Here is a 22178-nt window from a genome sequence, read left to right on the forward strand (position 1 = left end):
GAGGAGTGTACTACGAACGTTTTGGTATCAATTTTGTCGTGAAAGACAACTAGTGACAGGCCCTAATTGGTTGCCGGTGACGGCCAAAAAAGTGTTGTGCAAAAAATGGAATTGTTTAAAAGTTTATTGGTAAAATTGATACATCCCTAAAGTTCAACGCCTAAAACAATGTCGTTTTATATAATTAAAGAAATTAAAAGTTTAATAATATAAATGATACATCATCTAAAGTTAAATGGTATCTGTTGTAGTTTAACCTAAATTTTATTCAAAAGAAAAATATTAATAAAAAAATCAAATTTCAAAAGGGAAAAAAAATCGAACCCTTCATGCTTATCAAATTTTTACGACCTCCGTTCATACAATCAATCACATCTAATAGATTTAGAATCGTCAATCTTAAAAAATTCCAACATATTCAGAATGAATCCTAAAATCTATAATGGCATTCCTTTTTCCAGAGTTTTCACTATGCATTTTGGTGGCCAAACTGATGAAATCACTTGAAGCTTTCAAAAGCAAGTGGTAAATCCTACCCCCAATGGTGGAATCTTCCAAAGCAATCCGTATAATTAGGGTTAGCAAAATTCGATTCAACTTAAAAAATTATATTTTTTGATTCGATTCAACTCTAACTGGATCAGGCTCTCACCTACATTCTCAGGCATTTAGGGATAAATGTTGACCGATGAGAACCTTGGCACACAAGGCAGGAAGGTAGGATGAAGATTTTCTTAGATGAAAATGACGGGTACCCCCCAATGCAAGCAAAAATGGGTTTCCATCCTCGATACTCAATATTGGAGTTTGGTGACAATAATTAAAAAAAGACTTCATTTCCACTCATGAACACCAACCAGGCAAAATAAATATTCCCCAACATACGGTTTTGTTGTGTATATTGTTTTGTGGTGATGATGCCTCAACTACTTCCCTTTCTAAAGATGCTTTAGCCGTTAGCAGGCTGCATAATTCCCTTTCTTTACTATTTTTATATTCTTTGACTATTTTTACGATTGTGGTCCCTCTATTTTGCTCTAATTTGATATTTAGTTCGATTTAATTTGATCCCTCTTCTTTTATAATTTCATCAATTAGTCTAAATAGCTGATCATTAACTATTCCAGTTAACTAATCATGCTGACATGGATTCTTTCTGTGTTAGAAGGGGTGTGTTAAGGGGGGAAAAGCCCTTGCAAGATGCATAAGGAATTTACTCAAGAAAGGGGAAATTCCAGGTTTCTGCTAATCATTTGCAGAAAAAAGTATTCAGTTCCGAGTCGACAGATCAATGTTTCATTACAAGACAAACTATGTGTGCTTTTTCTTCTTCGTTGTCTGTTGTCCTTTTTGATCTAATGATAAATATTTTAAGTATTTGATGAAACCAGCTGAAAGCTCCTCACTGCCTTATGAACACATAAATTTGCACTTTGGTGGTTCACTCACCAGCTTTCGGTGACAACAAAAACTCAACCGACAAATTTCTTTATGGAAATGTTACAATCATCATAGTTCTTGATGAGGAAGAACTGGTAAAAAAAATCACCCCTTTTTTTATAGCTGTAAAAATCTTGAGATACAAGAAAGTGTGGGTTAGGGAAATGAGTCCATCCTCTTGCAGTTTAAGGGGGAAAAAAGGTCACCCAAAGTTCAAGCCAATAAGGGTTGGTTGGGGGTAAAAGATGGTAAAAAAAGTTTATCCCTTTGCATTTGTAAGTTGAGCTATGTATTCCAAGTCCGCATTCGCGATTCGCTTCTGAAACATTGCCCACTCGATTTTCGACCTTATTCTAACCTGTGTACGGAAAAGAAAAGAAATATGAGTTCGGTTTAGAGATTTAAGGTACATAAAATGATGTTGGAATTCGTAAATATGCATACTGCGTCTCGAGGAGATATCCCGGCATGAGGTTCACCCTGAAATTTGACAGAACGCATAGTAAAGAGAATATAATCAGGATTACCGTGATACACATGTTGTTTCGAAACTCATAGTCACAGGCAACCAGATATAGATCAAAGCTTATGTTCATCCAATAGATAATTTGAAGGAAACGTACAAGGAAAATATATGGGGACTATAGCCAAAACATCATTCATCATATATGACAGCCGAAATATCTGCCAAGCCGACGAGGACTCACCTGGTTGCCGAGAGTAGGAATCACTTGATGAACTATCCACTCTGAATCTACAACGCCAATTTTCTCATGGGCAGGCTACGGAGAAGAAAATGCCACATGTGTCAGATATGAGTACTTGGAGAATTCTTGAAGAATCAGAGCAACATAGTCGGAGACCAATGAATATCAGAAAGGAAACGGCAAAAATAAGCAGAAACCACTTACTGTAACACATCTTCTGAGAGCAAAATCCAACCCCCATCCATGCACCAAATCATTCTACATGAACATGATTCGCTAAGCATTTAGGTAGAGTATAAAAAAAGGAGCTCAAGAAATTGTACCAAGATATTATGTAAATTTATAGCATTGTTGTATGCTCCTAATCTGTCTTCGTTCTGTTTCATCGGAGAAGTTGAGCATGGAGGGAATTGATTGTGAAAGGTGTTATGGGAATGAACCGAATCACATAAGACGACTAGGAAGTCGTTCAAAATTAAGCACAAATATTAATAGGTACTTATGTTGGGAGGCAGGATGCAGTAGGAAATGTATCTGCAGGCATGTACATATTCTAAACAATGTGGCCTAAGTCTACAAAATCCTTAAGCATGCTTTACCTGAATCAAATACCATACGCATCGCCAAGCTTCCCGAGAAAATACCGGCGCCATAATTTCCACGAAACTGAAAGAAAGTAAAGAGTAGTAAATGCACCGAGAGAAAGGAAGAAATCCTGTCTAAGGGATGTTAAAAGTGGAATGCACTACTAATTCACAAAACAAGGATACTGCTCAAGCATTGCCAACTATGATTCTCCAAACAGACATATTACTCCATTAAATTGTAAAGAAAGAGAGCGAGCGAGCGAGAGAGAGAGAATACGCGGCACATGGTGGAAAACGTGGATCACTACACCAGCCAGGTTTCTCCTTAGTAAACCTGTGAACCAAGTCGAATCACAGACTTCAAAGTTAAGAGGAGAAAAAAGAAGCATGGTTGTTGATGGTGTGCACACAAGACAGAACCTACTTGTGAACTTCTCGGTCAGCTCTCCTCTTTGTCATCTGCCATGTCAGTGCATAATTGGGCTCCAAACCTGGTTGTGAGATCTCCAGGCCATGCTTCTTGACAAGTTTGATATATCTGGTAACATGTGCAGAGCAAATTAGAAAGAGAAACATATATAAATGTCGAAATAAAGTTTGAAAATATAAGCGGTTGAAAAGAAAAACCTATCTGCATTGAAGTTTTGCACACCCAGATCTTCATCCCAGATAAATATATATTCATAAGCAGAAACAATATCCGGATGCAAAAACCTTTTTGCATACCACCTAGTACATAAGAGCAGGAAATGAGAAGGGGCAGCTACATTATCAAGTGCTAAGCTAATGTAACAAGGGAGGAGTAAAACTTACCATTTTGTTTGTTTCCTTGCACTAACATGGATTGCATTCTTTGACCACTCCAGTCGGTCCCATTCAGTGGTCCGGCCATCGTAATGAAAAAGTAAAATTTGAAAATCCTCAGAAAACTACCTCAGCATGTAAGAATACAAGTGTCAGAAACCCAGAAAATCGAGATTACAAGGAAAAACTGTTCCATTGTCTCTAACCTTTTTAACACATTTATCAATATTAACCATCTGGTCAATACCAACTGTAAATGTTGCTAAATACTTTGGTTTCTTCTTCAAATCCTGCAGATTTAAGGAAAAACCGTGATAAGAGACACCAATCGACCAAGAGTAATGGGGCGCATGAGTTATATTTTAGCACAGCTGAAAATGAGAGTGATATAGTGCCAAAATGGCCTAATGCATATGTTTCCTAGTGCCAAAATGGCGACGATGTTTACCATATTTCTATGTTTATAGTTCTGTGCATCATACCTCACTAGGATCACCCCATAATCTGCGAGGGTAAAGGTCGGTCTCTGGAACGACAATTCCCGGAGGTAATGATTCTGCACCACGAGGATTTGTTGGAACGTAAATCTAGGAAAACATAGAAGCAGAAAGCAATTTTAGAAACAAGATTGAAACCAAACACCGTGCTGCAATTCTAAACAAACAGTGCTGCTCAACACAAGAAGCTGGAAAACAGATTATAATGGTTCAAGAACATAGGCGCAAACGAAACACACTCCCTGATAATTTTATAATATAATCCGAAAAGCATCGATGAATCTTCCCTTTACGAATAACAAATGATTGCAAGAAAAAGGTACAGAGAGTAAGAACAAGCACCTTGGAAATATTGCTTCGAGTTGTTTCGGAAGATTTGATAATATAGAACTGTTTGCTATTAGATGCAGCTACATCAACAGACAGTCCAAGGCTTGAAGGTAAGTTTGGAATCTGCGGGGATTAGGAATAAATCAAAAGAATGATAGAGCAACTACGGCATAGCTAGATAGAAACGAAAGCAAACGCACCTTGTCAAGGGAAACAGATGGAAAGGAAACACCAACAAAAAGTCCGAAAACAGCTCCAATAGTTGTTGTGATAATGAACCTGGCACTACAGTTTTTCCTACAAAATCCACACATAAGAAAGCTGTAAGGTTCAAAACAATTTCTTGTACCAGAAGTTTCTAATATCGAAAAACAACATGTCGTAACCTGCGGTTCATGCTTCCCATATCAATATGCTCGATTTAAACGGTTAGACGCCCACAAGAACTGTGATCTCCCATAAGCACCTTACGAGCATTCTTCAAGAATATAGAAGCAATGCAACTTTTATCTTCGACCAAGCTCGACCTCAGATTAGTATGATCCTTGGAGCTTCAATATATATATCAGAAAAGGTATCAGAATCCGAATAAAGAAATGCAGCGGGTGCCTAAGAGCATAGGTATATAACAAATCCGGGCAGGAAAGGAATGCTACGATAGAAATTAAAAGCCTCATTTACTTTCAACATAATACAAATTCAACAAGCTATTAGAAACAAAACATTTCTCTTAAAAAAAGATATTTTTATTATGTGCAAGGAAAAGAAGTTAAGCCATGTCAGTCAATTTCTTCATTTTCATATTAAACAGATCACATTGAAAGACAAAACAAAACATTTTGAATTTAAGGGTCAAAATACCTTTCTTTTATGGAGAATTTCAAATTCCAAGAAGATAAAACTAAAATTATGGAAATTTGCCATGAAGTAATTAATTTTATAAAATAAAAATCAATCAATCAAAACAATGGTAGGGATAGAGCATTACCTGCCTTTTCTTGGTGATAAATTGATCATATAACTGAGAGGAAACAGAGAAAATGAGAGTTTTCTTTTCACACGAAATTTTATAAATAGAAAGAGAAAAATTGGACAAAGTACACCCGGTTTTAGTTGTTTAAAGGGGATTAAGAATCGAATTAAATTAATTAAATGTGCTTTTAAATTGAATTAAATAGAAATTGTAAGAATTTTTAGTATTATTGTATTTATTGAGTAGCCTAATTTCAATTTCACATCTAATTTTCACTTAAGATCATTATTTTTTGGTTAAAAATTCACTAAAAAGGAAAGGAAAGATTACTAATTCCTTATATTGTTATATTTTTTCCTCTTTTATTTTAAAAATGACAATAATTTAATGAAAGTACAAATTTAAAATATTTAAAATTTATTTGAATTAGCATATAATTTAATTTTTTTATATTTTATTGGATTTTTGGATATATTTGAAGAATTATTAACATACATGGAATACAAATTTTGGGTTTAATTGAATAACATCAAACTATTGAAATCAAGGAAGAAACAATGTTAAACCTTTGTCTCCCACTGTTTCCTCCAGTGACTATATATCTGCAGAGTGAAAGCTTTATCAAAAATGTTAAATTGATCTTCATTTTTCTGAAAAAGAATAACCGAATAACTAACGATTTTCGATCAAATGAACTTTGAGCATCGCTGTGGCAGACCGGTCACGTTATCGACCGTCACGATTTCCGTCGCATTGTCACATCGTAAAACATCTTGACCCAACTTGGCTCCGGCTGTTTTAAGCCCTTTCAATGAAACAGGTTGGTTGAAAAGGTTAAGTGATGGCAGCTTCGAAGCCGGTGGTAACTTCCCATTTGGCAACAATGGCCTAAAATCTTCCATCAACAATGGGACTTCGAAATCCGTCTTGTCGTGCCTTACAACATTGTCCTTTGCACTTATGTGAGCCCCCGGTTCCATATGGTTCGTCGAAAAGCTAGCTTGGTTTGGGAAATTGGGGTAAAGGCTAACGTATCCTCTGAGATACATCATGTCAATGAGAAACTTCTTCCATGAAGCTTGCCAACCATTTGTTCTAGACTTTGGGATTTGAACTGGGTTTGCTTTTGCATCTTCGGTGAATCTCATGTTCATATAAACATAGAATTCCCGCCAAAGCTTGGGGAAGAAAACTGCACCCCAACTACAAGGTAGCTGGTGGAGGTACGGTGTGTTCGGGTGAATGCGCTTGAAGAACTCAGTCGGATTCCATTTCGGTCTTTCCTTCATGACTTCGATTAATCGAGGAGTGTAAAGAGAGATCGACGATAGTTCGGGGAGGGAGATTTGAGGGTCGTAATGGTATGCTAATAGAGCATATTTAATCCAAAGGTAATAGTATGGGGAGACTTCGATATCGTCCTCAAGAAGTAGACCGTAGTCATCATCAGATGCAGGGTACCAACTCTCGCTAACTGCTCGAATTAGCCCCCCTTGAATGATCCTCCTTCTCAAAGTTTTAGGACCATGAGGCCACTCAAATGAATCTACAAGGTTAATGGTTTCCGCATCCACTTTGCTATCCATGTTGAAGCTGATAGGAATCTCATCTCCGATATAGTATGCATCACTCAGAGATTTAAGAAGCCTTGTTAATGATTGAGCCCGGTTTTGAGTAATTATGTTGATAGATATCCTCATCCGGTTCCAATCTGCAATTCACAATTGATCGCTTAGATGATTGTTCATCAATTATATATATGTGTGAGTATAAAATATACTTACTCGGTAATGCAGTTGATCTTAGATCAGCCATCCATAGAACCTTTGAGACCGAAGATCTAGGTAAAAGGACCAGTGCAGTACCGTTTGCATTTGTCTCGGATGCCATTTTCAAGGCTTTCTTCACATTGGAATCAATGTCTGCCAATGTGATCACCACACTGGGGTTATGCATTTTTATCAGCCCTCTCATGCTAGAGTACACCGCTTGCAGAACCGGGACCTCGGAGTTCGATGTTCCCGAAATCGCTCCCATATGCAAATCGAAAATCTTAAACCTTCTCTCTTTACAAACCAGCTTCGGCCATTTCAGAGCTGCAGCAGCATCTTCACAAGGGCAGAAATCGTCCCCAGAGACTACAATGTAAGCCTTCTTCCCAAAAGTGGACCTGAACTTTTCGAGCAATGGTGCAAGTGCCTTAACCTCATCGACCGAGTGAGCATAAAAGAGAGCATCAATCTTTTGAGAATTCATTGCAGCCCACTGAGTCACATAACCAGTAGTTAATGCCCTCCACCATTGATCATCCCTTACTTGGACAATGTCCTTGAAGATCACAGTGGTTTCTGCGACATATGCAAGCCTATGTTCACTATCACCCCAAGTTTCCTTGTCAGTTGGGTCAACTGGAAGTACAAATGAGCCTGCATTTCTGTACTTTTGAAGCTGATAGCTGCAAAAAAATTATGATACCATCAGAAGCTTGAAAATTGTCACCAGCTCACTATTTTTATATCCTAATATCCATGTTCACATATGTAACAAACAAGAAATTAAATACCTATACTTCAAGAAGAATATGAAGACTGGTTAATATATAGTTTAATGATGTCTAGATAATGCTATACAGAACCATAAAAGTAAGTGCCATTCCCAGCCATACAACTAAACATGTATTATACGTAACAAAATAATTTAGAACAGACAAATAAGTGATGGTAGAAATATCAGTAGTGGAAACATGATACTGAGTATCCATCCATTACTGAAACTAATAAAATATTCCACCTTTTTCCTGGAAAGAGATTGACTATATCCAGAAAAGTGACCAAATCGTAACTAATATATTTTTAGCATAAGTTAAGAAGATTTTTTATAACACATTTCATCAAACATGTAGGGAACTCTCTTCTGTAATCAATATTTCCTCAAATAAGATTAAAACATGGTAATGAAAGTGGAACACATGCTATAATAATGAAAAGATTTTCATATTCAGTAAAGAGCAATGATTATAGAGTTTTCAGTGATGGTAAAAACGTACCTAAGGTGAAGATCTTCACCAGTCATGAAAGTGAAAGGCGTTTCAATGAAAAGTGTCTTGACAAGCTCAGCAGATAAGAACCAAGAGCTCGAAAGGAAGTCGACCTGCACGATTTTATCGATGGTGATATCGTAGGCAGGGTCGGGTAAGTAAAGTCCAGCCTCTTTCGATCTGAATTTCCTATAGCTTGGGAATGTGAAATCCTTTTGTCTGAAAGGTAGGATCCTGCCTATGCTTCCCAAAACCGAGTTCTTGTACTTGTCGGTCCCTGCTACATGGGATAAAATCTGTAGCATTTTCTTCCCGGGAATCATGTCGTCGTCGAGGATGTATACGAGATCGGCTTCTGTTTGTAAAGCCATTTGGAACCTGCCGTAGTACTTGAAATCGTAGCTCGAACTGATGAAGCTGATCCTCGAATCGTTGTAGCTGTCGACGATTTGTTTTAGAGACTGCTCATTCGGGCTCCCGAATGACAGTACCCAAACCTGATGGAATGGAAGCGTCTGTTGCAGCAAAGAATCAAGCTGTGAACAGAGTGTTTTCCTCTTGAAATGGTTCAGCAGCACCGTCACTTTCGGTGGTGTTACACCGTGAATATCCCACCTCGATTTCATTGCCATTAGCTCGGCTAGAGTTTCGGTACCGATGGTCTTGCTCTGGAAATCCAGTACCTCATCGTACAACTCTCTCTTCAGCTTGATCATTTGAGCATCGTTTGATTGCTTCTGCAAGAAATCAATCTTCTCGTGCTCGCAAACATCGGAGGGCATAATCGGACGGATTTCAGCTCCAATGAGCGAAGAGCTGGCGTCTTGGTACCGGCTGAGAACGTGCGGGGTGACAATCAACTGTTTCATGTTCCTTGCGATCCTTGTGGCCCAAGTAAAGTCCGGTTTCGTCCTTAAATCAACCGCCGGACTCATGTAATACAAAAGGAACGTAGCATACACCGCAAAGACGAATTGCAGGCAGGTGAGAGCCGTGACAAGCCGAGTGGAGGCGCTTTTCGGAGCTTTAACCTTTGCTTTTCCTCCGACGTAATCACTAAACATTCCTTCCAAGAAATCCCCACTTCTCATATTCGGATTCCGAACAAATCCCATTTTTTACCTACAAATGAAGAACGTAAATGCTTTGAAAAATTCGAGCTTGAAGAAGAGAGAGAGATGGAGTAGTGCCGTAGAAGGTGGCGGCGAAGGGCAATGGATCCTATGGCATATGGCACAGTATATATATACTAAAAAAAATGAATGATAGGTAGTCAACGAGAAGGTCACATGGGACCAAATGTTTAATATTAATAAAGTTAATTAAGAAATGAAATCTGTGTACGCGTTACTTTCACTACTTCCTTAGGCACCTCTTCAAGAAAGCCGATTTTAATGGCGTATGAAAGGGCATAATCCCATATGCTCCCCCCCCCTTTCTGTCAAAGCTTTTCAACACTCTAATTAAGATAGTATATTTTCAACAATTCATTGGCCAAAATTGATCAATGAAGCTAAATCGTTATTAATAACGATTAATAACGTTATTAATTTTAACCAAATCACTGATGTAAAGACAAATAAACCACATTGATTTTCATATTAAAGAATGAAATCACAACATTTAGCATTTGTAAGGACTAAAATCTCAATTAGACTAAATGTAATTGAAGTTTTTTTTAAATAGTCTGGAGTAATTAATTATAAAGTAGTATCCGTTTAGAATTTTTTTAGTCTATTGACAATGTGTACATACCCTGCAAACTCAACTGTTCAAACACGAATCATTTAAAAAGAATAACATACTCTTTTAATATTATGCCATTCGATAGGTTGAATGAAGTTGAAGTTAAACTATTGATAAAGACAACATAGAATTTATGGCGATAAAGAAAGGAGATTAAAAGGACACAGCCTTTTCTTGTTCTGCAAATGAAGCATGCAAGAGACGTTTTAGACTTGGGTTGAAAGAAAAATGTTAGTGAATGGGTGGCGCGTAGGGTTGTGGAGAAGGAAGGTATATTAGGCAAAGTATGAAGATGGAGTACATAAGAGAAAAATGTGTATAATAGGGGATTTTGTTCATATGTAAAACAAGGGAGGGGTTGACTTTGAATGTACATACATTGATTCAACATTGCAGCAACCTCTTTCCTTGATGGATTCTCGCCCAACTGTCCGCACAAATTGAATAACTAAGAAAACCCCTATATCTTTTTAGTTTGAGTCTTATGAATATTGAAAAGTGAAAATAATATTTATGATAGTATGGGATAATTAAAAGAGTATTTCTTCATAATTTTTCTTAGTTTATCGACAATACATTCACAATTGCACGGAATTCAGAAAAACAATATTTGTTTTATCGTTCAATAAATTCTAATTCTAAATATAATTGAACGAGATTATTGGACACAATGACAAAGTTAAAGTTGGTAGCGTCCTTGTCCCTAAAATGATAAGAATATTAATTTAACTCCTTTTAAAATTTTAGTTCTAAATAATGACAAAATCGCATTCTATCTTATAAATGATAAATTTTAATTTTATGTTCCAAAATAATAAAATTATTAGATTAATCAATTATAAAATTATATTTTTGAACTTTTATAAATATATCATGTATTAGTTTCATTTTTTATATAAAAAATATTATTCTCTAAAATATTATTTGTAAATGCATATGTTTGAATCCAGAATTTCTATGAAGAAAAACACTATCTTTAATCATTAAAATCACTTTATGGTTCAAAATCTATATTTATTTAACTATATACATAGTTGATAGTTCTTATATAAATATATTTTTATAAGTAAAAAACACACGCGCCTAAAATCTCCGAGAAAACAATAATCTTAAGGTGACTTGCTTGTGCACCTAACAATGGGATTTATAAATTTTAGATAAAATATACTTTAAATCATTCAAAAATGACTCCAGTAGTAAAAGAGGGTATTATTCTTCTTAAATATTCTGAGTTCAAGCAAGTATGTCGATAAAATATTAGAGAAACTCTAAATAAATACTATTTTATAATTATTCAGATTATTTAAAAAAATATATAAAGAGAAAAGAAAATTTTCAATGAGGAAATAAAACTTCAAAAAAGAATATATTATAGTGTAAGGAATCGAGATAGATCCAACCCGTATTAGGATTCTCGTCTTGACCCGCAAACGACTCAATCCTATTGGAAGCATAGATGAGCTCACTATAATTTATAACTCGAACTTTTTATTAATACGAAATAAAATACGTTACAAAGACACTACCTCAATATTACAATATTGCAATACTAGCTGCGACTAGTTTACAATTACCTTATAGTTTTGCTAAGCTCTCTCTCAATTCTCTCTCTAATATTTTTCTTCACTCTTATTTTTCTTTCGCTCACTCGTTACTCATTCTCACTACTCACACACTCTTTGCTACAAATTGCATGCATATATATAGGAAACTAAACCGACTTATTTGAAGCTTCTCAATTTTTCTGCCACCTCACTTTCTCTTGTCTTCATGCAATGTAAATTCATGTTTGCAATCTAGCTTTGCATGTGCAGCCAAGTTGCCTTCCATGTGATAATATTTTTTATTGTTGCCATGCTTTGTTGCTGCCACGTTTCAACCAATTGAAAAATATCTTCGTCGACATTGAGTTTGAATTCCTAACACTCCTCCTCAAACTCGACTTTCCATTCCAAGCTTTTCTTTAAGTCGGTTGAATATATATGCATGCTCTTAATGGTTTTTTAAAAATGTATGCTAGTTGATCTTCAGTTCTGCAGTAAATTAGCTCCACATTTTTGTTCTTCACCTTCTCTCGTATAAAGTGATACTTTGTATCAATATGCTTGCTTCGGCTATGAGAGACTGGATTCTTGGCAAGATAAATTGTAGACTTGTTGTCGACATAGATTGTAATTGGTTCTTCTTGTGCCAAATTTAGCTCGTTCAAAATATTCTTTAACCACATTGCTTGGCAAGTGCACGCTGCTGCGGCTATGTATTCTGCTTCACATGTTGAAAGAGCTACCGTTTGTTGCTTCTTTGATGACCATGAAAATGCTGCAGAGCCGATATGAAATAGATATCCAGTTGTGCTTTTCCGATCGTCTAAGTCTCCCCCATAATCACTATCAGAATAACAACTAACTTCGAATTTTATGAATGCGTGTAGAACAAACCATGATCTGTTGTACCTTTGACATATCTGAGGATTCTTTTTGCTGCAATCCAATGATCTAGTTTCGGATTCTCCATGAATATGCTTACCAATCCCACAACGTATGTTATGTCTGGTCGTGTGATAGTCAGATACCTTAGACTTCCAACGATGCTTTTAAACAACGTCAAATTCACTTGCTCTCTTGTTGAATTCACACTTAATTTTATTCCTGGTTCTGCTGGAGTAGCTACCGGCTTGCAATATTCCATTATGAATTTTCTTAAAATTTCTTCTACTTACTTCTTTTGTGATATAAATATTCCTTCTTGTATTTGCTTCACTTCAACTCCAAGGAAGTATGACATTTCTCCAATATCTGTCATTTCAAATTCGTTAGTCATAGCTTTCTTAAAATCATTCAACATACCTGGATTATTTCCTGTGAAAATCATGTCGTCCACATATAAGAACACGATCATAATATCACATTCTTCATTTTTCTTTGTGTATAAGGCATGCTCGTACAGACTCTTCATGAACCCATTTTTCTAGAAATATTCATCAATTCTCGTGTTCCATGCTCTCGGCGCTTGCTTCAGACCATATAGAGCTTTCTTCAATCGGTAAACTTTGCCTTTATGTCCCTTTTTAATGTATCCAGGTGGTTACTCAATATAAACTTCTTTTTCTAGGTAGCCATTTAGAAATGCTGACTTCACATCCATTTGATAAATTTTCCATCCTTTTTGTGTTGTAACTACTGTGAGAAGTATGATGGTCTCGATCCTTGCTACTAGAGCAAATACTTCATCATAGTCTATTCCTTGTCTTTGCTTATAGCCTTTGACAACTAGTCTCGCTTTGTGCTTCTCGACCTTTCCTTCTTTATTGGTCTTTGTCTTGTAAACCCATTTTACTCCAATTGGGTTATGACCTTCTGGTTGTCTTGTTAGCTCCCATGTATCATTTTTTTCTATTGATGCAATTTCTTCATCCATTGCATTCCTCCATTTTTCATCTTCAACCGCTTCTTCTTATGTAATTGGATCACTATTCAGAAGTAAATAGAAAAGTGAGATATTATTTAATTCATAATCGTTGTACCTTTCTGGCATTCATCTCTCTCTTGTGGATCTTCGAACTTCTTTGGGAAGTGCTTCAGAATCTTCTATTATGTTGCTGGCATCGCTGCTGCTGCTTGACGATGATGATACAGCTTGTTGAGGACCTTGATCATCAGCTTATTCCTCTTGATTGATAAGATCATCATCTTTATCTTCATTAAAAAATAGTCCTTCAACTTTATTTTCCTCTTTGCTCCATCTCCAATAGTCTGCTTCATCGAACTCAACATCTTTTGAAATTATTACTTTCTTGGTAAGAGGATTATATAATATGTAAGCTTTGCTTCTTTCATTATGGCCAATGAAAATACATTTTTTTCCTTTGTCATCAAGCTTATTTCTAGTCTGTTCAGGAACGTGGGCATATGCGATGCATCCAAAAATCTTTAGGTCTCCAATTCCTGGTTTCTGACCACTCCATGCTTCGTTTGGCGTCATATACTTTACACTTTTTTTTGGACATCTGTTCAATAGATAAACTGCACATCGAACTATTTCAACCCAGAAATTTCTCGATAGTTGCTTACCTTTTATCATGCTTCTTGCCATGTCCAGCATTGTGCGGTTCTTCCTTTCTGCAACTCTATTTTGTTGTGGCGTGTATCTGGCTGTCAGCTGATGGATGATGTCATACTCTTTGCAGAATTCTTCAAATAACTTTGATGTATATTCGCTTCCTCTATCTAATCTGAGTATCTTCAAATATTGACCGCTTTGTTTTTCCGCCATTGCTTTAAATTCTTTCAATTTTTCCATCGCTTTTGACTTTTCTTTCAAGATGTAAATCCAACATTTTCTACTAAAATCATCAATAAAAGTTAGATAGTACCTGTTACCACTAAGCGATGGTATATCAAAAGGACCGGCTATATCTGTGTGTACTATCTCCACCGGTCTCCGGGCATGCCAGGATCTACCAACTTCAAAGCTTTGTCTATGTTGTTTTCCTTTTATACAAGCCTCACATAACTGATTTGGAGGATTGATCTCTGGTAGTCCTTTCACCATGTTTGTTTTTTATAATAGCTTCAAACCAGGAAATCCAAGATGTCCATATCTTAGATGCCATAGCCATGAATCATCTTTGATCGTGGTCTTCATGCACTTGACTTCTACCAAATCGATATCAATTGTAAAGAGACGATTTCGATTCATATCAGCTTGGGCTATCAAATCTCCTTCTTTTTTTTTGATGGCAAGCGATCGGTTCTTCATTTGCACTTCATATCCTGTTTCCAGGAGTTGACCAAGACTGATGATATTGCTTTTCAAAGCAAGTACATAATAAATATCTGAAATGTATTTCTTTTCTCCATTTCTCTGAGTAATCATGACTTCGCCTTTTCCTTTTAGTTCTGCATTCGAGTCATCTCCGAACGTCACTCGCACATGGACTGTTTCATCTAAGTTCACAAACAATTCCCTTTGACCACACATATGATTACTGACACAATTATCAAGATACCAAATATTTTTCTTGAATTCTTCATTTCCTTTATAAGTGAGGAATACATGAGATTTTTCAATTTTTTCTTCTTCAGTTGCTGCTACGTTATTTCTTTCTTCTTGTTTAGGAGCAAATCTACACTCATAACTATAATGACCATACTTATTGCAATTATAACATTGTACCTGGAATTTACTTCATTGTTGATATTTGCCCCTACCTCGACCTCTGAATCCTCGTCCACGGCCTGATGTTGGATTGTTTTCAGTTATTTGATCAGTGCCATATGATCAACCACCACATCCACGAGTTCCTTGTCCTCCTCTATATCTTCCACGATAACCACCACGATTTCCTCGAACTCGTGTGTAGCTACTGCTAGCTTCTCCTTCGTTGACATTCATCTTGCTTTGTAGAGCTTGCTCCAAATTTTCTGAATCTTCATTTTGTTTCATTTTCTGCTCATGGGCTTGAAGTGAACCCACAAGCTCATCGATCGATATTTGGGATAAATCTTTGGATTCTTCGATTGCCACCACCACGTAATCGAATTTTCTTCTCAATGACCGCAAATTTTTTTCCATCACTCTAACATCATCGAGTGATTCACCATTTCTTTTCATTTCATTTACGACCGCTTTCACACGGCTAATATAATCATCGATGTTTTCTGTATTTTTCATTTTTAACATCTCAAACTCAGCTCTAAGAGTTTGTAAGCGTACCTTCTTTTCTTTTTCGGCACATTGTAGAGATTTTTGCAGAATTTCCCACGCTTGTTTTGCGGTCTTCGCATCAATTTTTTTTTCAAAGGTAGATTTGTCTACTCCTTGAAAAATAAAGAACAATGCTCTTTTATCTTTTCTCCGGGATTCCTTCAAAACCTTCTTTTCTTCATTTGTCAGGGCTACTTCTGCTGTTACATTTTCAGGCTCGATGTAACCATCCTCGATGATATCCCAACAATCTTGGGAGCCTAGTAACGCCTTCATTTGAATGCTCCAATTGCCATAATTCATCTTTGTCAATCTCGAGATTTAAGGTTGAATTATGTTGGTCATCTTCTCTACCACGTTGAACTCGAACCAAGCTCTGAGACCACTTGTTAGAAGCGTAGATGGGCTCACTATAATTTATAACTCGAACTTTTTATTGATACGAAACAAAATACGTTACAATGACACTACCTCAATATTACAATACTGCAATACTAGTTGCGGCTAGTTTACAATTACCTTATAGCTTTGCTAAGCTCTCTCTCAATTCTCTCTCTAATATTTTTCTTCACTCTTATTTTTCTTTCGCTCACTCGTTACTCATGCTCACTACTCACACACTCTTTGCTACAAATTACATACATATATATAGGAAACTAAACCGACTTATTTGAAGCTTCTCAATTTTTATGCCGCCTGACTTTCTCTTGTCTTCATGCCGTGTAAATTCAATTTTGCAATCTAGTTTTGCATGTGCTGCCAAGTTGCCTTCCATGTGATAATATTTTTTATTATTGTCATGCTTTGTTGCTGCCACGTTTCAACCAATTGAAAAATATCTTTGCCGACATTGAGTTTGAATTCCTAACAAATCCATTCTATTATATTTTAAATAATAAATATATAAATCATATAATATTATTATTATTAAATATATAAATTTTCTAAAAAAAAGCATGTTATTTTATTTGTTTTATACAAAGATTAAAAATGTCATGATAAAATAATAAAAAAGTAAATAATTCATAAAATATTAAGAGAAAAAAATATAAAAAGAGCGAGAAAAGAATAATAAAAGTAAGATTTTAGTTTTAGAAGCCACTGTCGGGCTATTACCAAGAATCCTATTAATTATTTATCGTATTAAAATAGTCAGATCCTTTTGATTAAGGTTAAAATAGATATGAGTGAAAAATTACAGACGAACTATTATCAGAATTTTTTATAATCTATTTATCTATAAAATAGAAATACTACTAAAAATATTATTAGAAAATTATCGGCGAATTCCTTTGAATATTTTCGATAGTTATTAATCTATGAAACATCTAAAACAATTAATAAGTACAATACTTAAAAAATATCATCGGGCTATCGCCAGAATTTTTAGTAACTCATTTATCTATGAAATAAATATATCATGATCTTCATTGATTATTACTAAATATATAATAAATAAATAAATAAATAAATCTATCATGTTCGTCGAGCGCAGATGAATAGTGAGCATCATTAAATTAATTAATAAAATGTTAAATTATAAAGTACTAAACGTATAATTATAAATTAGTTAAAAAAACTAAATGTAATTTAATTAAAATACAATATTTATAAAACATTAGTTTTTAAGGTAAACTATATCATTGACCACTTAACTATTTACTCATTTTACTTTAACTACTGATTTTTTAATTTTATCAATCGAGTAACCTAACTATTTAATTCTTGTCAATCAAGCCACCTGTCGTTAAATATTAATGGAGAAGATGACGTGACAATTAATAAAATTTATATAATTACACATTTAGTCCTCATTACTTACACATTCTATTAAATTGGTCCTAACTTTTAATAAATTTAATAAATTTAATATTCAATCAGATGGTGACATGTGTCATTATGTGATTCGATTTTTTAATGTTTTTATTTAATTTAATAAATTTTTCATCCAATCAAATAATGCCACGTGTCACCAATTGAATGAATATAAAATAAATTGAATCAATAACCATTGTTGGTGAGGTTTAAACCCAAGACGTAAGGAAAAGAAGCAAAAGCCCCAACCACTAAGTTGCAACATTCAAATGACAAATCTATCACGACATTGTATATATAGTTAATGACAATAAAAAAAGAGAAAATGACTTAATAAGAACTCCAACATGAAATAATTGAATAATACGATAATATGATATATATACACAAATATTAGAGCTGATTAATATGTGAATGTATTTTATTTATATTTTAAAATATTTTAATGAAAAAATAAAAATAATTTTAATATATTATAATTGAAATATAATGAAGAGCTTCCTTGACTTATAATTTTACTGATAGTTGAGCATTTATCATAGTAAGCATTTTAACTTATGCATTGACTTGTTTATATCCCGGTTAAATTAAGAATTTTATATTTTATTATTTATTCATTATATATTTGAAGAAAACTTAAGGGGAAACTTGATTTTATTGAATTAGTCTATTTTAATATAGAGTTGTTAAATAAGATTAGAATCCGATCGAGATTATAATATTTTAAAATATAAGATATGATTCATTTCAGTTCAATAAAATTAGAAAAATGAAGACAACTTATTAATTTAAAATATGTAAAATGATACATTTAAATTATAAAATATTAAATTCACTTTTATTTTAATTTTTGCATTAAATGTGATTTAAAATATAAATAAAACATATTAATTTATTAATCAATTATAATATTTGTTTATATATATATATATATACATTATTCAATTATTTCATGTTTGAGCCCTTATAAGGTTATTTATTATCATTAACTATATTATAAATTATATAGATTATGCTATGTATAATAGACAAATTTAGTAGTTTAGCTTAGTGGTTAGGACGCTTAGTTTTTTGGCTTGCGTCCCCGGTTCAAACCCCATTGACAGCGGTTATTGATTTAATTTATTTTCTATTCATTCAATTAGTGATACATGACACCATTTGATTGGATGAAAACTTTATTAAATAAAAAATATTAAAAAATATCAAATCATACAGAGACATATGTCACCATCGGATTGAGGATTAAATTTATTGAATTAAATAAAAGTTAGGACCAAATTAATAGAATATGTAAGTAATGAGGATTAAATGTATAATTATATAAATTTTATTAACTGCCATGTCTTCTCCTCCGTTAATATTTAACGACAAGTGGCTTGATTGCCAAGATTTAAATAGTTAGGAGACCCGATTGAAAAAATTAAAAAATCGGTGGTTAAAATAAAATGGGTAAATAGTTATATAACACCTGGACCCGACCATTGCATTACGACCATATCTAGCAGATTACGATAAAATTTTCCAAAATATTTTTTCAATAATTTAAATCCATATTATGAATAAATACCTTTAAAAAACATAGTTATTAATAATAAGTTATAATTCGAGTAATATATAAAACTATAAATGTTTGAGTAAAACAAATTCTTTCACAAATCAGTATCGATGTAATTCTAACATCAGTCACAAAAGTAATATACATCGCAAGACAAGTATTTCAAAATAAATAGGCACATGTCACCCATCATAATTGCAAATCGAAAGATAAAAATATTACAACAAAATAATATTGTACGAATGTGTCGATCATCCAAGTGTCAGGTCTAGGTCGCCTATTAAAAAGTATCTAAAAGAGAAAAGTTTGGGGGAGTGAGCTAGGAGCTTAGTATATTCTAGTAGTGCAAAATAAAAACATATAATTAAGTTTCAAAATAGGTTCATTATCAAAGTTATGAAATTACCAGCTTGATCGGAGCTGAACCTGCAGAGACTTCCTACCAGATCCTAAAGTATCCCGAAGAGAATAGTTTTTAAATAGTAACTAACAGTAGCAAGGAAATCAGAGTTCCAACATATATAAATTCAGTAAAAACAGTAACCAGAGAACATGAATCAGTCTGGTAGATCTATTGAGCACCAACTTCACAATGCTCTTCGACTATATGAAAACGAGTAATCACGGGCTCTCGCAGACGAACGGTCGGAAGAAACACGGGTACCTTAATATAGGATAACATAAATTAGTCCTTAACCTTGAATTAAAGATGTACTTAATTAAATCACTTAAATAAATACTTAAATTACATATGCATATTCGAGTTTAACGGTTCAATTCGGAGGCTTTCGAGTTTGAATTTGGTAAAACAGACTTCAGATTTGGACTTAGGACGTCAAAAACATAAAATACGACTTTTCAAAAATTTTGACTTTTGGTCAAAGTCAACGGTCAAATTGGTCAATGAGTCTTGTTAACAGTCAACGGGTAGGTCAAAGTCAACAGGTCAGAGCAGTTTATGTAACACCCCCAACCAGTATCCGACCCGGATACGAGTCCGAAGTGTCACATTGACTTTTCAAACATTTATTCGTATAAAATAGTGAGTAATTTAAAACTTTTGTACATGTAACTTATTCAAAATATTTCCAGAACTATTCAGAGCTTAAATGTTTTGACAAAACCTATCAGAGCATATACAATTCAAAAACATTAATTACATGCCAACTATTTGCAATGTACAGAATACATCTAATTCAAGAGATCTTTTCTGATCTGATCTTCGGTAAGAAGTAACTGACCTGTCTTGTTCCTCTTTATTTCTCTTTTTCGCTTTCCATACCTACGTGTGAAACAATCACACGCTAAGTCGATGACTTAGTGAGGCATATAAAACATATAATATAACCATATATCATTTCTTATAAATAAAAGGCATACATCTGTGAATACTATCATTAATCCCTTTAACTTACCATATACTCATCATGAAATTTCTATAACATATACTCACATGTACATATATCCTTGCAATTTAACATCCTTACATAAATCCTGTGATCTATTACATATAACAAATCGCATATACATATCATATTCAATATACTTATTAAATATCTTTATGAGCCCATGTACACTGTTGAGAACTTAAGGTATGTGAGTACATTGAGGTTGTGCACTATTATGCTGTCACTACAGCTCATATAAATGTCCCGAAGGACCTATCCAGAGGTCACAAAGACCCCGGTAACTATCCAGAGGTCATAAAGATCCTCAGTAACTGTCCAGAGGTCATAAAGATCCTCGGTAAACTGTCCATATGTTCCTTAGAACATAGGTATACTGTCCATATGTCTCGAAAGACATAGGTAAAACCCTCGACTCTTGGCATGCCAACTATACCCCTAGCTCTCATATCACATAACATGGGCATTATCATTTATAACAGTTCACATTACTTATTCATATTCTTTCTCTTATAAACACATATCTTTTCCTTTCAGTCACGTATCACATGTACATGTAATCATTGATCTTATAATCACATGTTCATTCTCTTCTATCACATACCACATGTATGTGTAAACATATATCTAATATCATATGTTGCATGTAATCACATAGATCGTATCATATAGCTTCTTTCACATATACATGTAATCACTTAGTCTATTTTCATGTAATTCTTTTCACTTCTCATATGATTTTATATTCATATCTCACATAGCTCACTATCATATTTTCATATCATATATCTTATAATAGATTTTTATATCATCATTTGTTTCCTTTCTACCTATTCATAATCACATAACATATACAAAGCATATCATTATCTTTAGTCATGCATACATACAATCAATGTATTACAGATAATCACATATAATTATAACAACACATAATCATGTCCATGACTTCATGCATATTACTCTAGAAAATTGACTCATCGCAAGTCTTATTTCCATTAAACACTACATATCACTAGTATGCACTCACCTTGGTCTCACTAGTCAATTTCAATCTCTTATCTTTCCCTTGATCGATCTTACTTGTCAAATGTTCCGGAATTACTTTACGCACATAATCTACATAAATGTACATTTTGAGGCAATCATTAGATACCTACACCTTGTAATTGGATACTAGCAACTTAAACAAACTTATTACACCAATATTTACAATTTTCCTTTAGGGGGAATCGGTTCCCTACTATGGGGGTATCGATTCCCTCATGACATTCTGGAAATTTTTGTTTGTTTGAAGGGGTATCGGTTCCCCTTGAATGGGTACCGATTCCCCTTGCCCAGAAATCATATTTTTAGCTCGAAAATCACTTCATTTCTAGCTCAACACTTCCTATATCATCCCCTTTTCATTCTTAACTCTAGTACACATACTTAAACCAATCTATAATCATTTATTTCATCTTAAACCTCAAAATCCTATCTTCCATATGTAATTCAAGAATCATACCAAATTTTCTATATGTTCTAAATCCAATTCTATCACTCCAAATCTCTTAATTTAACCATTGACAA

The 22178-nt window shown here is 34.2% G+C and overlaps 2 protein-coding genes across 2 annotated transcripts; both read right to left on the reverse strand.

Annotated features, from left to right (window-relative positions):
• Window positions 1–1676: 1676 nt before the first annotated feature.
• Window positions 1677–4908, reverse strand: LOC120142284. The gene is made up of 14 exons (XM_039157021.1): window positions 4752–4908; window positions 4566–4674; window positions 4378–4488; window positions 4021–4125; window positions 3745–3828; window positions 3548–3663; window positions 3362–3463; window positions 3159–3272; window positions 3012–3068; window positions 2747–2813; window positions 2352–2405; window positions 2148–2222; window positions 1885–1920; window positions 1677–1798 (listed from the first exon to the last, which is right to left on the reverse strand). Exons 1-14 carry the CDS (start codon window positions 4769–4771, stop codon window positions 1700–1702), a joined length of 1149 nt encoding a protein of 382 aa, XP_039012952.1. The 5' UTR covers window positions 4772–4908; the 3' UTR covers window positions 1677–1699.
• A 1072-nt stretch (window positions 4909–5980) lies between these two features.
• LOC120142288 lies at window positions 5981–9554 on the reverse strand. Its single transcript, XM_039157025.1, has 3 exons — window positions 8385–9554; window positions 7123–7793; window positions 5981–7049 (listed from the first exon to the last, which is right to left on the reverse strand). The coding sequence occupies exons 1-3, from the start codon at window positions 9488–9490 to the stop codon at window positions 6025–6027; spliced, it is 2802 nt and encodes a 933-aa protein (XP_039012956.1). The 5' UTR covers window positions 9491–9554; the 3' UTR covers window positions 5981–6024.
• Window positions 9555–22178: the final 12624 nt, after the last annotated feature.

The sequence above is a fragment of the Hibiscus syriacus genome, unplaced genomic scaffold, assembly GCF_006381635.1.
Source record: "Hibiscus syriacus cultivar Baekdansim isolate YM2019G1 unplaced genomic scaffold, ASM638163v2 tig00110821_pilon, whole genome shotgun sequence".
NCBI classification, from domain to species: Eukaryota; Viridiplantae; Streptophyta; class Magnoliopsida; order Malvales; family Malvaceae; genus Hibiscus; species Hibiscus syriacus.